The 19,394-nt window shown below is 48.5% G+C and overlaps 1 protein-coding gene across 2 annotated transcripts in view; it reads left to right on the top strand.

Annotated features, from left to right (window-relative positions):
• CLINT1 (clathrin interactor 1) overlaps window positions 1-19,394 on the top strand; it is a 108,983-nt gene that overhangs the window by 71,986 nt on the left and 17,603 nt on the right. For both annotated transcript variants that reach the window (XM_030211571.1, XM_030211570.1), the window contains exons 6-7: window positions 1,816-1,993; window positions 2,937-3,183. In XM_030211571.1, coding sequence (XP_030067431.1) covers window positions 1,816-1,993; window positions 2,937-3,183 — 425 coding nt within the window. The remainder of the gene's footprint in view (window positions 1-1,815; window positions 1,994-2,936; window positions 3,184-19,394) is intronic.

Raw genomic sequence — 19,394 nt, 5'->3', positions numbered from 1 at the left:
CTATTTTGCATCCTCCCTTCCTTGGTGATATTATTGGGGCATTGACAAAATTACTGGTATCTTCAGTTAGTTGTATTTCTCTAGTGCCATAAAAAACCTTCTGCCTGTGAGCTGTCTTTTTTTAATATTTCCATAACCTCCCACATGCAATAGAATGTGGCCTGGGAAGAGCACATGCCACAGGAACCAAAAATAGCACAAGCTGCTGTTCTATGGCAATATTTGTGTGAAAAAAAGAAATACAAACACATTTTTTAAGTGGCCTATTTTCTTGGAAATGTTGTGTTGATTGCTCTGGTTTCAGTGACATATCTGAGGCAAACGTAGACCTCTGCCTTCATTTAACTTCCACCCAGTTATTTGCTGTAGCATTGTCTGTAATGATTGACTCATTTTTGCTAATCGTGCCTCGTACATCCCAGTGCTGTGTGTTTTCACTGTTGAAATCATGTAAATGATCTTGGCAGGCAGTTGCAGCCACAGAGCATAGGAAAGTGTCTCCTTGCAGTGTATTCCCTGTGGGCTTCTGCTGTGCTGTTAATGCTGATTCGTTCTTCTCTCCAGTCTGCTTGCAAAACACACATGGGTCACTGCATCTGCAGCTTTTCAGCAGTTGTCTGCTTCCTTCCTCTCCAGGGCTGGCTCTTCATATTCTGCTGCTGCTTTGTGCAAGAACTACTGATGCCAAGGTTTCAGTGATCAGGGTCCTACCTCTTTTTATATTGCTTTTCCCTGCATTAGGACTAGCCCACTTGCTCATACATCCTTTTCTTTGGTGAGATCTTTTGAATTAACTCCTCACCAAATAAAATGGACACTTCTTGCATTGCTCCCAGTTAGAGCATCTGACACTATACCTGGCTAGTATAATATAGAAAGCAATCAAATGGGTGGGATAAAAAGGAACCGCTTGACCTCTACACCTTGTTGATTGCATTTTCTTTTTTAGCTTGTTAGCTTTACCAGTGTTAGGTCCAAGTCCTTAATTTGTTGATTGAGCTATCCATTTGATACATATGGCAACTAGTCTGTTTTGCTAATGGACAAAGTTGCATAGAAATCTATTGGCACTTATTAGAAGCCGAACCCCGAGACGAGGCAGGAAGAACTGGTCTCTCTTCAGTAATACTTGTATAGAGGGTTCTGCAGAATATGCAAAGCCAGTACTATTCTTATTAGTTTAATGTTAAATACATGATGTTCACTTGTGGGGGGAGGGGGTTTAAATCACTTGTTAATTTTCTTATTCTGTTTTCATTTCAGTTTTGCTTTCTTGCTTGGAGACCTTTTAATTTCTAATATATGCCTTAAAATGTTCTTCCATATATTCTTTGCTGCTACATCTCCACTCTTGTCTGGACCCAGTGAGCAACCACTTGGTATGCACCTTCCCAGACTTCTGTTGAGGACAAAGTGCCTCTCTGACAGCCAGGTTTTGAGAGGAATCCTGCAGCTGAGTCCTTGTTGGCTTCTCTCTGACCAGTACTAAAAGATTTATTTCTCACCAGAAATTTAGCTGGTAGAAACTAGTTGTGTTACTGCTCTTGTATTGCTTCCTTTGTGTCTGCACAGCAAACAGACACAGAGCATGGACATAGGGAATGTGCATCGTTAAGCCTTAATTGTGCACTGGTCTGGGCCCTGATAGTAAAAATTCAGCATACCCTGGGCATTTGCCATTTACTGTAAAACAATTTCTGGTGACAGGAAGGGGGTTGTTATGAAACCCTGTTCCCCTCGCCTCTACCCTACCACAATTCTGTTTAGTCACACTTACTGCTTTTCATTTTACTTTGGTTTTAATTCATGATGTAGGTGAAAGATACGATACCGAGCCCAAATCCAAGTGGGATGAAGAATGGGACAAAAACAAGACCAGCTTCCCATTCAGTGATAAGCTAGGTGAGCTGAGTGACAAGATTGGGAGCACAATTGATGATACCATCAACAAGTTCCGCAGGAAAGACCGGGAGGACTCTCCAGAACGATGCAGGTATATTTATAACTGCAGAAGCGCGGACTCGCCATTTCTACCTGTTCCTCAATACTTGAAGTAGTACAGTATATCCAGTCCTGTGGCTGTACTACAGTTTCCTGTGTAATTGTAATTTTAGTAACATTTTCTCATTCTGCAATGTTGTCCTTTTAATGTATTTTCAGCTTTTTCATTGGTTTAAATAAAAGATCATTTTCAATATTTTTTTGATTTCCCCCACAGCCTGCTTTGATTCATTCTGTAGCGTGCTCTATCATTGCATCCATTGGCCTGCTGTCCATGCACAGTGTTGCACTTCTGGGTCTATTCAAAGCCCAGGGTTTTTCAAACTTGAACACTGACAGAGTTTAAACATCAGTAAATTCTGCTCAAAGGATAGCACAACATTCAAGTATTAAAACTTGTGATGTCAAAAGTAGTAGGTCCATTTTAAAAGTGCATACTAGAAAGGGACACCCACAGTGTTGCACAGACACCACCTGGCCTTTGAGATTTATAAATGTCATGGTCATAACTTTTGGACTATGATCACCTGTTAAGTTTGAAATCTAATTTCTTGCACTTTCCAAACCATAGGAAAGAATGTACATCCACATTTTTAGTAGCTGCCCTAAATATCTCTGTCATTGTCCACATGACTCCCATTAATGACCCTTCCATCTCTCCATGTGGTCCTGTTGTCCTAAATTATAGACTTCTAGAATTGCAGTTACAATAAATGTCAAGAACCTTCAGATGTTTCAAAGATATCCCTTCTAGAGGAAACAGGACTGAGAAGGGAAGAATAATTGAAGGATTTCTTTTCTGTTGCTTTAAAGAAGTCTTGCTTATTGCTGCTGCTGCTGCTTTACAAGGTAGGAAACGTAATGATGAATGGATATTGAGGGAAAACGAAAGTGACAACTTTGCTGTATTTGCTTCCTTCTCATTTCTACCTCAGTGACAGTGATGAAGACAAGAGACCTCGAAAAGGTAAATCACCCAAAGGTGAATTTAAAGATGAGGAGGAAACTGTGACGACAAAACACATCCACATTACACAGGCTACGGAGACCACCACCACCAGAATGAAGCGCACAGGAAACCCATCAAAGACCATTGACCTGGGAGCAGCAGCACATTACACAGGGGACAATGCCAGCCCTAAGCAAAACTCCACAGCTCACACGCAGCATGCTGCAGCCAAGGTATATTGAGCTGTGATAACCTCTATAGTACACTGATCACATTTGAATGTCAATCACAAAATATTCATAATGGAAATAAATGATCCATCCCTCTGTCTTTCCCATTCCCCTACTCTCCATCCCACTCCTTACCTCCTAGCACCAATTACTTAAAAAAAAAAAAAAAAAAACTTCCCCCTAAACAAAGATTAGAAATTGGACAAACAAACCATGACTTTACAGAAATAATGTCACATAATGTGTAAATATATGGGAAATTATCCAATTCTCCCCATACACTGATCCCACTTAAGTAAATTATTTTTCCAGTGCAGCCCAGCACCAAATTGTTTGAAATGCCTAGTCTAGAGTAGTAAAGTGGGGAGATGGTAGGGGGTGTTGTCTGAACTTCAGTAAGACAACTCAGTAAATAAAAAGTGAAGAAAACACAACACTCCCTTAGTTGGCAGAGGAAAAAGATCTCATCATACTGTGGCAATATGAACACACCGTGCTTTTCCAGGTTTCTTTATAGCACATAATTAAAAAGTAATCACAGATCAAAAAACCTCCTGAAAATTTTTTTTTTTAAATTTGCACAATAAGTTTTGTATTTTTTTTGGTTTTAACTTTGCTCAATGATCAAAATGTTGTCCAATACTGTCCCAAAATCATATATTAAAGAAAACAAAGGACTTATCTGAATGATGAGACGTTCTTGTAAATTAGGTTCAACCCCAGCTTTAAAGCTCAAATCAGTTCGATCCTGACAGACCCATTTTGCAGTAGCTTCATCAGGAAACCCACTGGTGGTGGCTATAATGCTGCTGGAAAATGGTCGCTCCCCCGCAAGTCATGAGCAAAACGAACTTCAGTAAGGCCATTTGACACTTTTGCATTCTATTTTTATGCACAGGAGTTAAATATGAATTTCAAGGTGTACAAGGGGCTTCAAGATTTATGTAGTTTTGCTACTGTGCTATTGAAGGAGCCCAGATTATATTGATTACTCCCCGTGGAAGACAGGTTTAAGAAAGTTATCCTTGAAGGGCAGCAGGAAAGAAAGTCATTAACTGGGAGAGAAAGAGTTAAGCAACAGAAACCAAAATAATAGTAAATGAAGTCCACTTGGGTGAAGAAACAGTGATGGAATTATAACAATTGACGTGCAATAGCCATTTATCAATTATGAGGGTAAGAGCTGGCAGCTAATGAGAGGAATAATCTGTGACCTAAAGTTTGGCAGCTGGTGTAATGAAATATTTGAAAAGACTAACGGTATGCTTTGGTACATGAGTCAGAGTATCCCCAGTAGAAAAAGGGAAGTAATATTTTCCTGGCACAGAGATTGAGACCCCACCTTTGAATATTGTATTCGGTTCTGGAGACCACACCTTTGTGAGGAGTTTTGAGAGGGTGAAAATAGTCCAGAAAAGAGCTACCAAAAAGATGTAGAGCCTATAACACTAGCACTACAGAGAGAGACTTAAGGAACTCAAAATATACTGTCTGGAGACTCTAGACATACCAGCCCCTGTCTCGGCAGAGATCCCTTGAACCCATAGAATGTCCGCTTGCTGTTCTATGCCCCCAAGTCTATCCTCATTCTTCAGTGCAGGTACAGTCTCTACAGAAAATACTGCTGTTTGGGCGATAGGGGTAGTCTCCATGATGGTCACCGCTTACCAAGTGTCCTCCAACAAGAGTTTCTTTGGGATTGTAACAGGCCTTGCCACCTTGTTCAAGGGGGCAACATTAGTTGGCAGTTAACACTGATCTCCCTTGGGCTGCCAACAGGAACTGAGCTATTTGGCAGCAGATCACCACAGATCTGCACTCTCATTCACTGGCATTTCTCCCAAACATCTCTTTTCTTTGGCAAGAGATGCTGACTCCGACTCAGGCCCAGCATTTTGCACCACTGCAAATTTTGGAAATATAGTGCGAGCGTTGCAGAGGGAGTGACATACCACACCAGGAGGGAGATTGTCATGTGACACACATGCCAGGAGGTCTGACTAGCAGATTATAGTATCAGAACGAGAGAATTCAGGCAGGATTGTGACAGATGCAGAGTAAAAGGAGGAGATAATCTGAAATAAGTAGGCAGGGGCACAGAATGGACTACAAATTTAAACACAGAATGAAAATAAAGTGCTGTCCTCCAACCGTGGTCTGTCTCCGTGACTTGCAAGTGTCAAATTTTATTGCTGCTGGCAAAGCAAACCATAAATTAAATCTTAAAATTAGTGTTCAAATGAAATACAAGATCCTGTTAACTTAGGGGCCCTATACTAAAGTGTGTTAAGCACTTAGGCCCAGATGCACTAAAAGTTTTTCATCGTTAAATGAGCCCTTAAGAGAGAATTTCCTATCCTTTCCATGCACTAAAGCCTATTTTCCGACGACAGTAGCAGCTAACGAAAACTGAATGCAGATGAGCAATTCTTCTACAAATCCCATTGAAATGACATGCACTAACCTTTTCCGATTCGTTTAACGCAGGAAAACACCGTGAAATCTGTACCTCTCGTTAGGGCTGTCTGTCTGCTAGAAGTTTACAATATCCATTAAAAAAAAATAACTGGGAGGGGGGGGCGAAAACGCGTCAGGGGCGTCCTTTATTGACGCCCCAGGGCGCCGCTGCTCCCCTCTCCCTCAGCACCAAAAAAGAAAAAAAAAAAGATCGGGAGGGGGCAAGGGCGCTCGTCATGAGCGTCCTGTATGGACCCCTTGCCCCCCCCCCCCCCCCCCCGCACGAAAAATCTCCAATTTTAGCAGCCCCGGGCCGGCCCTCCTCCCTTCCTGTGTATTCTCCCACACTAGCTCCGCCTCCTGACATGCTCCGGTCCCGTGCCCCGCCCCCGCCGCCCCCCCCCCCCCTTTGGTCATGGCTGTCGCTCCCCCCTCCAACGACCCCCCCCCCCCCCCCCCCCCTTTGCCTTACCGGGCCGTGCAGCACCTGTCACCTCTGCTGCACGGGCAAGAACAGCTGATCGGTGATTCAGAAGGCCTCAGATGTCCCTTCTTTCTTCCTGGGCCCGCCCTCCTCTGACGTAGGTAAACTACGTAGTTTACCTACGTCAGAGGAGGGCGGGCCCAGGAAGAAAGAAGGGACATCTGAGGAGGCCTTCTGAATTGCCGATCAGCTGTTCTTGCCCGTGCAGCAGAGGTGAGAGGCGCTGCACGGCCCGGTAAGGCAAAGGGGGGGGGGGGGTCGGAGGGGGGGAGCAGCAGCCACGACCAAGGGGGGGGCGGCGGGGGTGGGGCACAGGCCTGGAGCATGGCAGGAGGCGGAGCTAGTGTGGGAGAATACACAGGAAGGGAGGAGGGCCGGCCCGGGGCTGCTAAAATTGGAGATTTTTCGTGCGGGGGGGGGGGAGGAAGCTGGGAGCAGCGGGGGGGGGGGGGCAAGGCGTCCATACAGGACGCTCATGACAAGCGCCTTTGCCCCCTCCCGAAACACACGTGTTTGTGGGTTTTTTTTTTTTTGTTTGTTTTGACAGCTGGGCCTTTGTGGCATGCGCAGAGCAGCCAGCATAACGCTTGGCTGCTCTGCGCATGCTTTAGGCGCTGGTTAACGACGGGTTTAACGATGCTGTGATACATCCTACTTTGCAATACCGCTCCGAACATTTCTGGAGTGTTTTTGTAGTGCATTCCTCGTTTTTTTTTTTTTTTAATCGTTAAGCACTTTTACGTTTCTTATTTTTTAACGTTTGGTTGATGCATCTGGCCCTCAATGCTCAGTTATTGTCACTGTGTTAATGGGTTTTGTAGTAGTTTGCCTGTTACTGTGAGTTAACTGTGTGTTACTTAATTTTTTAGGATTTTTCTGTCAGGGTGCGAGGTATGGGCAGAGAGTGGCCAAGGAAGCATTTCCCAGCTAGTGCATTACTAATGCAGAGTTAATGCAGGAGCACTTAACACCTTCTAAAAAGGAGGAAGAAAGTGGCCCCACATGAACTCTCAGCTGTACAGTGTACTAAGGGGAACATTAAGGCACAACCTGCAATTTAAAAAAAAATTACTGAGAACGCCCCTTCGTGGTACAGCGTTAGTTGTGGGCTTGTCGCATGTTAAAATCCTGCGTTAAAATGTGTTAAGCCCCAAATATAACTTACTTTAGTAAAAGACATTCTTAAGTGTATTTTGATTTAATTTATATTCAGCTGTATTTAAATCTACTGTTCACAATTCATGTATTGACTGGATTTCAAGATATCTACTCTGCACATTTCTCGGATATATTGATATTCACAAACCCTTTTGTGTATCTAGATTATCATGTATATAGTACTGTCATAGCACTATATGGATACTCAATCAGACACAGCTGTGAACGTCCAGGACTTGGAGTTTGGGTACTTTGCTTCCTTAGCTATTGCTTTTTACATCCTAAAGATTAACTTCATAGCCATTTAATAAGGGCATCAACCATTTCGGAGTGTGCAGTAAGATTTTAGGGGTCCTTTTACAAAGGCGCGCTATAAAATGGCTTGCGGTAGTGTAGGTGTGAGTTTTGGGTGTGCACCGATCCTTTTTTTTAGCGCGCCTGTCAAAAAGGCCTTTTTTTTTTTGCCGAAAATGGATGTGCTGCAAACTGAAAATTGCCGCGTTTCCATTTTGGGTCTGAGACCTTACCGCCAGCCATTGACCTAGCGGTAAAGACTCACGCAGTAACCGGGGGGGGGGGGGGGGGGGGGGGTAATGACCTACATGTGCCAAATGCCACTTGATGCGCGTCTGTAAAATTAAAAAAAATATATATATACTTTTCAGACGCGCGTAGTGGATGCGTGCCAAAAATTACCGCAAGAGCCATGCAGTAGTCAGGCAGTAACTCCATTTTGACGCGTGTTGGGCGCATAGACACTTACACGTCTTAGTAAAAGGACCCCTTAGTGTATTTCCCAGCTATTGAAGTGTGCTTCAAAACTCATCCTTTAATGTGCACTCTTATGTGACTCTGGTGTTAAAACCTTCCAAGGCAGAATCCTAATGATGCTCAAAATTTGAAACCAATTTCTAACTTATGTTTACCTGCAAAGGTTTTAGAGAGAGTGGTACTTAAGCAGTTGCTTGCCTTTTTGGAAAACACTAACGTTTTTCACCCCAGACAAGCAGGGTTTAGGAGAACACATAGTATGAAAACAATAGCTAGTTGTTTTGTGAGACTCTTTAAATTTTAGATCTGGGATATCTTTGCATTTACAATTTCATTAGACTTCGCCTCAGCATTTTATCTTGTTGATCATGATTCTTTATTACAAAGATTACAGTCTACTGGGATTTCATCAATAGAATTACATTGGTTTGCTTCATTTTTAAAGCATAGAACTTTTTCTTTGTTGAAGGGTCAATCATGTTCTAAATCATTTCAGTTGGATGTAATATATGCAGGAATGTCTAGTGCTAATATTAGATGTCTCCAGAGATTGCAGAATATGATGCTTCCTCAGCAATCCTCCAGACCATTCAAGACGCTTGGGTTATGCACTCCTACCAGCAGAGGGAGACTGAGAACACTAAAACTTCTTATACAAGTAGCCAGGGTTGCCAGATGGGCGGTTTTCCCGGCCAGTTGGGTGGTTTTCCACAACCCGCTGCAGGAAACTTTTGCCCGCGGCGGTTTGCAGTTTTTTGGGCTCGTTTTCTTTTTTTCGGTGCGGGTTTTGGGCAATTTTTCGGGGGGGGGGGGGGGGGCTAATGGAGACAGAGGCGGGGTTTGTGACGTTTTGGGCGGGGTTTGTTGACGTATTGGGCGGGGCGATGACGGCGGGGGTGGGGGTGATGACGGAAGGGGCGGGGTGATGACATCGGGGGTGGGGTGTGTGCTGGTTTTGTGTGGGAATTTTTTTTTTTTATATGGCAACCCTGCAAGTAGCCTGTGCAGACCTTCTACTAACCAGTATTTTCTCAGTCTCAGCAAAGGGTAGGTGTGTGCAGCCTGTGCAGTGTACTCAGTCTGGTAGGCCCGTTTGGGGTTTCTAGGTTGGGTTGTAAATGTTAGAGAACCCACACTTGGATCTCTATTACAGGGTGTAAGTCCTAAGGGGCTTCTTATTCCCTGTGGGGTGTCACACCCCATGTGCTCTTCCTCTGGAGGACTGCTTGACCTCGGCTACAGACCTCGTTCTGTACCATTGAGGCATTTAGGCATCAGCAATGAGGTTTAAAAAAAAAATAATAAATAAATAAACGTTTTTAAAAGGCGGCTATTTTGGCCATTCTTGTGGCAGTCCAGAGATAAAACGTCTTCAAGGGCGTTCTTGCCTTAGGCGGTTTTGCCTATTAGTCTATCAGAGCACAAAGCAACTGTTTGTTTTTATTGTATTCGTGGCCATTTTGTCTAAGCTGGTGAGGTGTCGATTTTGCGCAAAGCGCAGCATTGAAGTGAAAGGTGGCCAATGTAAATTTTGTGGGGAGCCTACGTTGTCAGCGCTATTGCCCCCCGTGCTTTCCCCTGAGTCAGCGAATGTGTTGGGTGGTGATTTGACCGCACATTCCAGACCGGCAGCGGTGGGGCCGGTTTTGGCGGGAAACACGGCCATTTTGACTGCGCGTCCCGGGTTGGCCTCGACGGAGCCATTTTTGGCGGGAAGCGCGGCTCTTTTGACCGCACATTCCGTACCGGCGCCGGGGGACCCGTGTGTGGCGGGAAGCGTGCCTAGTTTAGCCGCAGATCACGCGATGGACCTGCCGCCTCGGGAGCGAGGGGGGTCCCTTGCGGAGACTGCGGGTAGTGTTGTTGGGGCTTCAGCAGCGTTGGGGGGGGGGTCTGGCATCCCCCCTGAGTTAGTTTGGTCTCTGTATAATGCCTGGAGAGCTGGCCCATCACAAGCTGTTTGTTCCCCGGAGGCTGCTAGCTCAGTGGGAGTTAAGCGCCCACGGGTGGATATTTCGGAGCCTATGGAGATAGACTTTCTCTGCCTGGGTCGGACGTTTGGAGTGACCCAGGAGAGGAGGATCTCTTAGATGTGTCTGAGGATCAGGATGGGCTAAGGCCTGGGGAAGATTCTTCAGTGGTTCGCATTTTTCATAAGGAGGAGTTGTTAGAGCTCATTGATCAGATGATCTCTACTTTGAAGTTTGCTCCGGCGGCCACTCCCTCTGCGGAGGGACCCCAGAGTGGCTGTTCATCAGCCCAGCTGCTCTCTGCCTGCTTGGTTAAGGGGATTGGGAGAGCCTCCCGTTCCTTTCCCATGAATTCAGACATTAGGGTCGTGGTTTTTCAGGAATGGTCTGTGCCGGAGGCTGCTTGTAAGGTGTCTAGGGCTATGGCGTGGCTGTATCCCTTGCCTCCGGAAGATTTGGCCCTGCTGAAACCACCTACTGTGGATGCGGTGGTTACGGCGGTTACTAAGGCTACGGCCATTCCGGTGGATAGCGGTACAGCCTTACGAGATCCTCAGGATAGGAAGATAGAGTCCTTTCTGAAGCGCAGCTTTGATTTGTCGGCTTTGGTCTTGCAAGCCTCTGTGTGTGGGGGCTTGGTAGCCAGAGCTTGTTTCCATTGGACGGAGAAGCTCTTGGATGAGCCTGCGTTAGATAGGACCTGGCCAAATTGGAGATGGGGTCTTCATTTTTGGCAGACACCCTTTATGATTTGCTATGGGCTTCGGCTAAGAATATGGCTCTGGCGGTGACTGCTCGCAGGGTTCTTTGGCTTAGGGGCTGGGTGGCAGATGCGGCCTCTAAAGCAAAGTTGTGTTCTCTACCTTTCAAAGGTTCTATGTTGTTTGGAGAGGACTTGGATAAACTGATGAGTGGTCTTGGGGATACCAAGGTCTCACGGTTGCCGGAGTTACGGTGTAAGGCAGCTAGTCGAGGTGGTTCGGCTAGAGGTCAGTTTAAGGACGCGAGGCGGTACAGGCCGGGCAGATTTGTGTCCCCTTCAAAAAGCCGTTTTTTTTCCAGCGGGCGCAGTCCTTTCGAGTGGGTCATCGAGGAGGTTGGGACTCCTCCAGAGGTGCCGGAAATGGTAATAAGTCCTCTTTATGAAGGTGTGCGGGTCCAGCCTCTGGTGAAGGTCGGGACGCAACTTTGTCTGTTTTATCAGGGGTGGACCCAAATTACTTCAGATCAGTGGGTGCTGGAGGTCGTTTGCGATGGTTATGCGCTCAAGTTTGAGCACCCGCTGCCGGATCTGTTTCTTCCCTCTCCTTGTCACTCTCGAGTCAAGTTAAAGGCTATTCAAGAGACTCTGGGTCGCTTAATCCAGTTGGGAGCTGTGGTACCCGTTCCTCGGCACCAGCTGGGAATGGGTTGTTGTTCCATTTACTTTGTGGTGCCGAAGAAGGAGGACCAGTTTCGACCCATTTTAGATCTCAAGAGGGTCAATGGGGTGCTCAAGGTGCCATCCTTCCGCATAGAGACTCTGCACTCGGTCAGAGTGGCTGTTCATCAGCCCAGCTGCTCTCTGCCTGCTTGCCTGCTCGCTCCAGACCGGCGGCTCCAGCTTCCCCCCCTGCCTGTTCCGGTTCATCTGCTCCAGCCTGCTTGTTCCAGTCCTGATGCCCCAGCGTGTTCCAGTCTGCTTGTTCCAGTCCAGATGCCCCAGCGTGTTCCAGTCCGCCTGATCCCAGCGTGTTCCAGTCCAGATGCCCCAGCATGTTCCAGTCTGCCTGATCCCAGCGTGTTCCGGTCCGCCGATCCAGCTTCCCCCCTGCTCGTTCCAGTCCATCTGCGCCAGCCTGCTTGTTCCGGTCCAACTGCTCTAGTGTGTTCCAATCTGCCTGATCCGCCTGCTCTAAGCTCGTTCCAGTCTGCATGATCCAGCTTCCCCTTGCTTGTTCCAATCCATCTGCTCCAGCCTGCTGTTCCAGTCCACATGCTCTAGTGTGTTCCAGTCCGCCTGATCCGACTGCTCCAAGCTCGTCCCAGTCCACCGATCCATCCTCCCATGCTTGCTCCAGTGTTCCAGTCCACCTGTTCCAGCTCCTCCCTGTTTGCTCCATTCCATCTGCTCCGGCCTACTTGCTCCGGTACACCTGCCCAGCCTGCCTGCTCCATTACATCTGCTCCAGGGTGCTCCAGTCCACCTGATCCGCTGCAAGCCTCTCATCCATTGACTTACCTGCCTGCCTGCTGCTACCTTGTCAACCATTGACTTACCTGCTCGCCTGCGAGCCTCTCATCCATTGTCTTACCTGCCTGCCTGCTGCTAGCTTGTCAACTACTCACTTACCAGTCCATCAATTCCAAACCCCAATCCAGCTCTCCAGCTCTCCAATCTCTATCTATTTACTTAACACCTTAGTCACCACACAGTCACCTGCTACACCTCAGTCACTATGTATGGCTCCTATCCACATTCTCTTCCTTGCCCTGTCCCTTCCTAATCTCTTCTCCTCCCCACCCCCACTGTCCACCATTGGAACTCTTTGCCCTCCCGCCTGGCCCGCTACGGCAATACCCTTCTCACCCCCATCCCTCACCACCTCCCCCTCCTCCATCCTAGCTCTCAACCTTCGACACTTCCTTCCTGCTATTAACCCATCCCCATTCCTCCTAAGTGCACCCCGTCTTCGTCGCCTGTCCTCCCCCCCCTCCTCCGCTCTCTCTTGCTCCTCCTCCTGCTATCCGCGGGAGACATTAACCCTAATCCAAGCCCCCCCTCATCTGTCCCCGTCCTATCCACGCGGACGATCCCGCGACGTCTCCAATCTCGTCTCTATTCCCCTAATCCCCCCTTCTTCCCTCCCCTTCTCTTGCGCCTTGTGGAATGCCCACTCAGTCTGCAACAAACTGCCCTTCACCCACGATCTCTTCATCTCCCACTCCCTTCAACTGCTCGCCCTAACCGAAACCTGGATCTCCCCGGATGACTCTACCTCAGCCGCAGCCCTTTGCCATGGTGGTTACCTCTTCTCTCACACTCCCCGCCCAGTTGGCCGCGGTGGAGGTGTTGGGTTACTACTCTCGCCCTCCTGTAGTTTCCAACCTCTTCTCCTACCGCAGTCTCACTGTTTCTCATCCTTTGAAGCCCACTCCATCCGGCTATTCTACCCGCTACCACTCAGAGTGGCAGTCATCTACCGCCCCCCTGATAAATCCTTCTCTTCCTTCCTTACCGACTTCGATGCTTGGCTCTCTGTTTTTCTTGAACCCTCATCTCCGTCTCTCATTCTCGGAGACTTCAATATACATGCTGATAACAAATCCGACCCTCACGCTTCTAAGTTCCTCACCCTAACATCCTCCTTCAACCTCCAGCTGTGCTCTACCACCCCTACTCACCGTGACGGTCATTGTCTTGACCTCGTCCTCTCCTCATCCGGCTCACCCTCCAATTTCCAAGTTTCAGCTCTTCCTCTCTCCGACCACCACCTGATCACATTCACACTTCTCCACCCCCCCCCCCCGCCACGCCCAACCTTAACCACCACATCCAGGAATCTCCAGGCCATTGACCCCCTCACCTTATCCGCTAGTATCTCTAATCTCCTCCCATCCATCATGTTCTCCGAGACTGTCGACAAAGCGGTCTCCGCTTACAATACCGCTCTCTCCTCTGCTCTTGACACCCTCGCACCTTCCACCACCCGTCCCACAAAGTGTACTAATCCCCAGCCTTGGCTGACCCCTTGCATCTGCTACCTTCGCTCCTGCGCACGATCTGCTGAACGCCTCTGGAGGAAATCTCGTACTCATCCAGACTTCCTTCACTATAAATTCATGCTATCCTCCTTCCACTCCTCCCTATTCCTTGCAAAACAGGACTATTACACCCAATTGACCAATTCTCTCAGCTCCAACCCCCGTCGTCTCTTCGCCACCCTTAACTCTCTCCTCAAGGTGCCCCCTGCTCCCACTCCCCCCTCACTCTCTCCTCAATCACTGGCTGATTACTTCCACGACAAAGTGCAAAAGATCAACCTTGAGTTCACTACCAAGCCATCACCCCCCACCCCCCCTCTTCACCCATTAACCCTCTCCCTCAACCAAGCAACCCAGGCCTCCTTCTCCTTTCCAGAGATCACCGAGGATGAAACCTCCGCCTTCTTTCCTCCTCGAAATGCACCACCTGTTCCTCTGATCCCATCCCCACCAACCTACTTAACACCATCGCCCATACTGTCAACCCCTCCATCTGTCGCATTCTTAATCTCTCTCTCTCCACTGCAACTGTCCCTGATACCTTCAAGCACGCCCTAGTCACACCTCTCCTCAAAAAACCATCACTTGACCCTACCTGCCCCTCCAACTATCGCCCCATCTCTCTCCTACCCTTCCTCTCCAAAATACTTGAACGCGCTGTTCATAGCCGCTGTCTTGATTTTCTCTCCTCTCATGCCATCCTCGACCCACTCCAATCCGACTTCCGCCCTCTCCACTCGACAGAAACAGCACTCTCTAAAATCTGCAATGACCTGCTCCTGGCCAAATCTAGAGGCCACTACTCCATCCTCATCCTCCTCGATCTCTCTGCCGCTCTTGACACTGTCAATCACAATCTACTTCTCGCCACCCTGGCCTCATTTGGGTTCCAGGGCTCTGTCCTCTCCTGGTTCTCCTCCTATCTCTCCCACCGCACATTCAGGGTGCACTCTTATGGATCTTCCTCCACTCCCATCCCGCTATCTGTTGGTGTTCCCCAGGGATCTGTCCTCGGACCCTTTGTCTTCTCTATCTACACCTCTTCCCTAGGCTCACTGATCTCATCTCATGGCTTCCAGTATCATCTCTACGCTGATGACACCCAGCTCTATCTCTCCACACCAGACATCACCTCAGAGACCCAAGCCAAGGTATCGGCCTGCCTATCCGACATTGCTGCCTGGATGTCCAACCGCCACCTGAAGCTGAACATGTCCAAGACCGAGCTCCTCGTCTTTCCACCTAAGCCCACTTCTCCTCTTCCCCCACTCTCTATCTCAGTTGATGGCACCCTTATCCTCCCCGTCTCATCTGCCCGCAACCTCGGGGTCATCTTCGACTCCTCCCTCTCCTTCTCTGCGCATATCCAGCAGACTGCCAAAACCTGTCGCTTCTTCCTTTTCAACATCAACAAAATTCACACTTTCCTCACTGAGCACACCACCCGAACTCTCGTCCACGCTCTCATTACCTCTCGCCTCGACTACTGCAACTTGCTCCTCACTGGCCTCCCACTCAGCCATCTATCCCCCCTTCAATCCATTCAGAACTCTGCCGCACGTCTTATATTCCGCCAGAACTGATATACTCATATCACCCCTCTCCTCAAGTCACTTCACTGGCTTCCGATCAGATACCGCATCCAATTCAAGCTTCTCCTCCTTACTTACAAGTGCACCCGGTCTGCTGCTCCTCAATACCTTTCTACCCTCATCTCCCCCTACGTTCCTGCCCGCAACCTCCGCTCACACGACAAATCCCTCCTCTCAGTACCCTTCTCCACCATTGCCAACTCCAGGCTCCGTTCATTTTGCCTTGCCTCACCCTATGCCTGGAACAATCTTCCTGAATCCCTACGCCAAGCCCCCTCCCTACCCATCTTCAAATCCTTGCTTAAAGCTCACCTCTTCAATGCTGCATTCGGAACCTAACCTTTCGAACATATAGGTTGCCCCAATCTGTCTGACCTTTCAGATTAACTGTACATTTGTCTTTTAGATTGTAAGCTCTTCGAGCAGGGACTGTCCTTCCATGTTAAATTGTACAGCGCTGCATAACTCTAGTAGCGCTTTAGAAATGTTAAGTAGTAGTAGAATTTCTCACGTCACTGGATCTCACAGAAGCGTATCTGCACGTGCCGATTCGAGAGGCCCATCAGCATTTCCTTCGTTTTGCTGTTTTAGGGAGGCACTTTCAGTTCTTTGCTCTGCCTTTTGGTCTGGCAACGGCTTCACGCACCTTCTTCAAGATAATGGTGGTGGTAGCAGCGGCTTTGCGGAGGCAGGGAATTCTGGTGCATCTGTATCTGGACGACTGGTTGATCCGGGCAAAGTCTCGGGCTCACAGTGTGGCGGCGACGGCTCAGGTGGTCGTGTTTCTGGAATCGCTCGGATGGGTAGTGAATGTAGTCAAAAGTCAGTTGATCCCATCGCAGAGCCTGGAGTACTTGGGAGTGCAGTTCGACACGGCAGTGGGTCGTGTTTTTCTGCCGGATTCTCGGACGCCTCTCTTCAGCAGCAGGTCCGGCTGTTAATGTCCATTCAGAGTCCGACGGTTCGAATGTACCTTCGGGTTCTGGGCCTCATGGCAGCGACAATAGAGGTAGTACCATGGACCAGGGCACATATGCGTCAGCTTCAGGCGGCTCTGTTGTCCCGGTGGTCTCAGGTACACAGTTTGGAGTTGCGGTTGCCATTGAGGGGGGGCTCCTCGGTGCAGTCTCCAGTGGTGGCTGTGCTCGGCCCATCTGAAAAAGGGCATGCCGTTGGAACCTCCTCAGTGGGTGATTCTGGTAACAGATGCCAGTCTGCTGGGCTGGGGAGCTACTAGTACTACTACTACTTAGCATTTCTATAGCGCTGCCAGGTGTCTCGGTCGGGCCGCGCAGGGGTGGTGGTCGACGGAGGAAGCTCAGTGGTCTATCAACCAGTTGGAGATGAGGGCGATTCAGCTAGCTCTGTTGGCGTTTCGTTCAAGTGTGGTCGGAAAGATGGTATGAGTCATGTCCAACAACGCGACAGCGGTAGCGTATGTCAACCGGCAGGGTGGTACAAAGAGTCCGCGGTTGGCAGTAGAGACGGCTCTGCTTATGAGTTGGGCGGAAAGGCATCTAGTGCAGATTTCAGCGGTGCACGTGGCCTGGGTGGACAACGTGAACGCGGATTTTCTAAGCAGACACATGTTGGACCCCGGAGAATGGTCTTTGCACCGGTTGGTGTTCGACCAGATAGTTCTAAAGTGGGGAATGCCAGTAGTAGATCTCATGGCGTCGGCACAGAATTGGGCGGAAAGGCATCTAGTGCAGATTTCAGCGGTGCACGTGGCCGGGGTGGACAACGTGAACGCGGATTTTCTAAGCAGACACATGTTGGACCCCGGAGAATGGTCTTTGCACCGGTTGGTGTTCGACCAGATAGTTCTAAAGTGGGGAATGCCAGTAGTAGATCTCATGGCGTCGGCACAGAATGTTCAGGTTCCTCGGTATTTCAGTCAGCGTCGGGATCCGCTAGCGGAAATGATCGATGCGTTGGTCCTTCCGTGGCCTCAGCGGGTATTGCTGTACGTGTTTCACCCGTGGCCCTTGATAGGTCGAGTCCTACAGAGGGTAGAATGTCATGCGGGTCCGGTGTTGTTGGTGGCTCCGAATTGGCCGCGTCGGCCATGGTTCGGGGATCTGATTTGCTTGTTAGAAGGCGAGCCTCTGCGGCTGGGGGGCTCGGTACTGTTGTGTCAGGGTCCAATTGTCATACCGGATCCGGCTCGGTTCTCTCTTACGGTGTGGCCCTTGAGAGGGAACGGTTGAGAAGAAAAGGGTTTTCCCCTCAGGTGATTCAGACGATGCTGCAGTCTCGCAAACGTTCAACATCTTTGGCCTATGTGCATGTGTGGCGCGTATTTGACGATTGGTGTGGGGACCGGGCATGTGTCCCTTCGACAGCTTCTGTGTCGTGCATTTTAGATTTTTTGCTGGATGGTTTTGAGAAGGGCCTTTCATTGTCATCTTTGAAAGTGCAGCTGGCTGCTTTGGCGTGTTTTCGGGGTAAGGTGCAGGGCAGGTCGGTTGTGTCTTCCCCGGATGTGGTCCGTTTTTTGAGGGGGGTGAAGTTGCTTCGTCCTCCTCAGCGGCTGGTAGTTCCTCCGTGGGATCTTAATATCGTTCTTGAATCTTTGGCAGGTTCTCCTTTTGAGCCCTTGGAGTCTTGTTCGATAAAAGACCTTACTATGAAGGTGGTCTTTTTGGTAACTATATTGTCGGCTCGCCGGATTTCGGAACTTCAGGCTCTTTCATGTAGGCCTCCGTTTCTGTGGTTTTCTAAGGAAAAGGTTTCGTTGCGTCCAGTGCCTTCATTTTTGCCTAAGGTGGTATCCTCCTTTCATATCAATCAGGTGATTTCGTTGCCGGTCTTGGGGGACCAGATGGGGGATGCTTGTTAGCGTCGTTTGGCAAAATTGGATATGCGCAAAGTGTTGAAGGTTACTTGCGCAGGTTGGAGGAATTCAGGTCTTCGGACAGGTTATTTGTCCTTCATGGGGGGGGCCCAAGAAGGGAGCGGCTGCATCTAAGGCATCTATAGCTCGGTGGTTGAAGGATGCCATCTCTTCGGCTTACATATTGCATGGCCGTACGGTGCCGGTGGGGCTCAAGGCGCATTCCACTAGGGGGATGGCGGCTTCTTGGGCAGAGAGTAGTTTTGTTCCACCGGTGGACATTTGTAGAGCGGCAGTGTGGTCCTCCCTGCATTCTTTTGTCAAACATTACAGAGTGGATGTACAGGCAGGGGAGGATGCCAGTTTTGGAGCTGCAGTCCTGTCCTCAGGGCTTCGCAGGTCCCACCCTCGGATGTGTTTACTGCTTTGGTATGTCCAAAGCGTCTTGAACGGTCTGGAGGATTGCTGAGGAAGGTGAAATTAGGCCTTACCTGCTAATTTTCTTTCTTCTAGATCCTCCAGACCGTTCAAGAGCCCACCCAGTGTATCGGACAGTTCAGTATGATAATTTCTTTAGACTTGTTGCTGATATTTCTAGTAGCTCCTGTGATTTGGGTCCTGGAATTTTACTAAGGGCAGTTTGTGGTACCGTTTGTGCCCATCTGCAGTTGAATTCCCCCGTCTTAAGGGGAGGAGATCTGAGTGTGGATTCAGTGGTTTTGTTTAGGTGGAGGTGTTTTGTTCATCTGCTTTGTTACTGTTTTACTGGTTAGTAGAAGGTCTGCACAGGCTACTTGTATAAGAAGTTTTAGTGTTCTCAGTCTCCCTCTGCTGGTAGGAGTGCATAACCCAAGCGTCTTGAACGGTCTGGAGGATCTAGAGGAAAGAAAATTAGCAGGTAAGGCCTAATTTCACCTTAAACTTGTGGGCAACAGTGGAAATTCTGATCATGTAATGCCTCTTTATCTGAAATATCACTGGCTACCAATTAGGTATAGAATTAAAATTTAAAATATTAGCCTTAACTCATAAGGCATATTATACTTTACAGCCTGGGTATTTGCATTCATTAGCAATCTCATATACACCTTTGTGAGCCCCCTTATTGTAGAATCAGCTTCCACTTAAAGTCTGTGTGAAATGAATATAGGTCTTTCCTATCATATTATGGTGTTCCTTTTATTTACCTAAGCATGTATTTT

This window comes from Microcaecilia unicolor, chromosome 8, assembly GCF_901765095.1.
Source record: "Microcaecilia unicolor chromosome 8, aMicUni1.1, whole genome shotgun sequence".
Classification (NCBI taxonomy): Eukaryota; Metazoa; Chordata; class Amphibia; order Gymnophiona; family Siphonopidae; genus Microcaecilia; species Microcaecilia unicolor.
The sequence above is the reverse complement of the archived record's forward strand: the minus strand, read 5'-3'. Positions and strand labels throughout refer to the sequence as shown.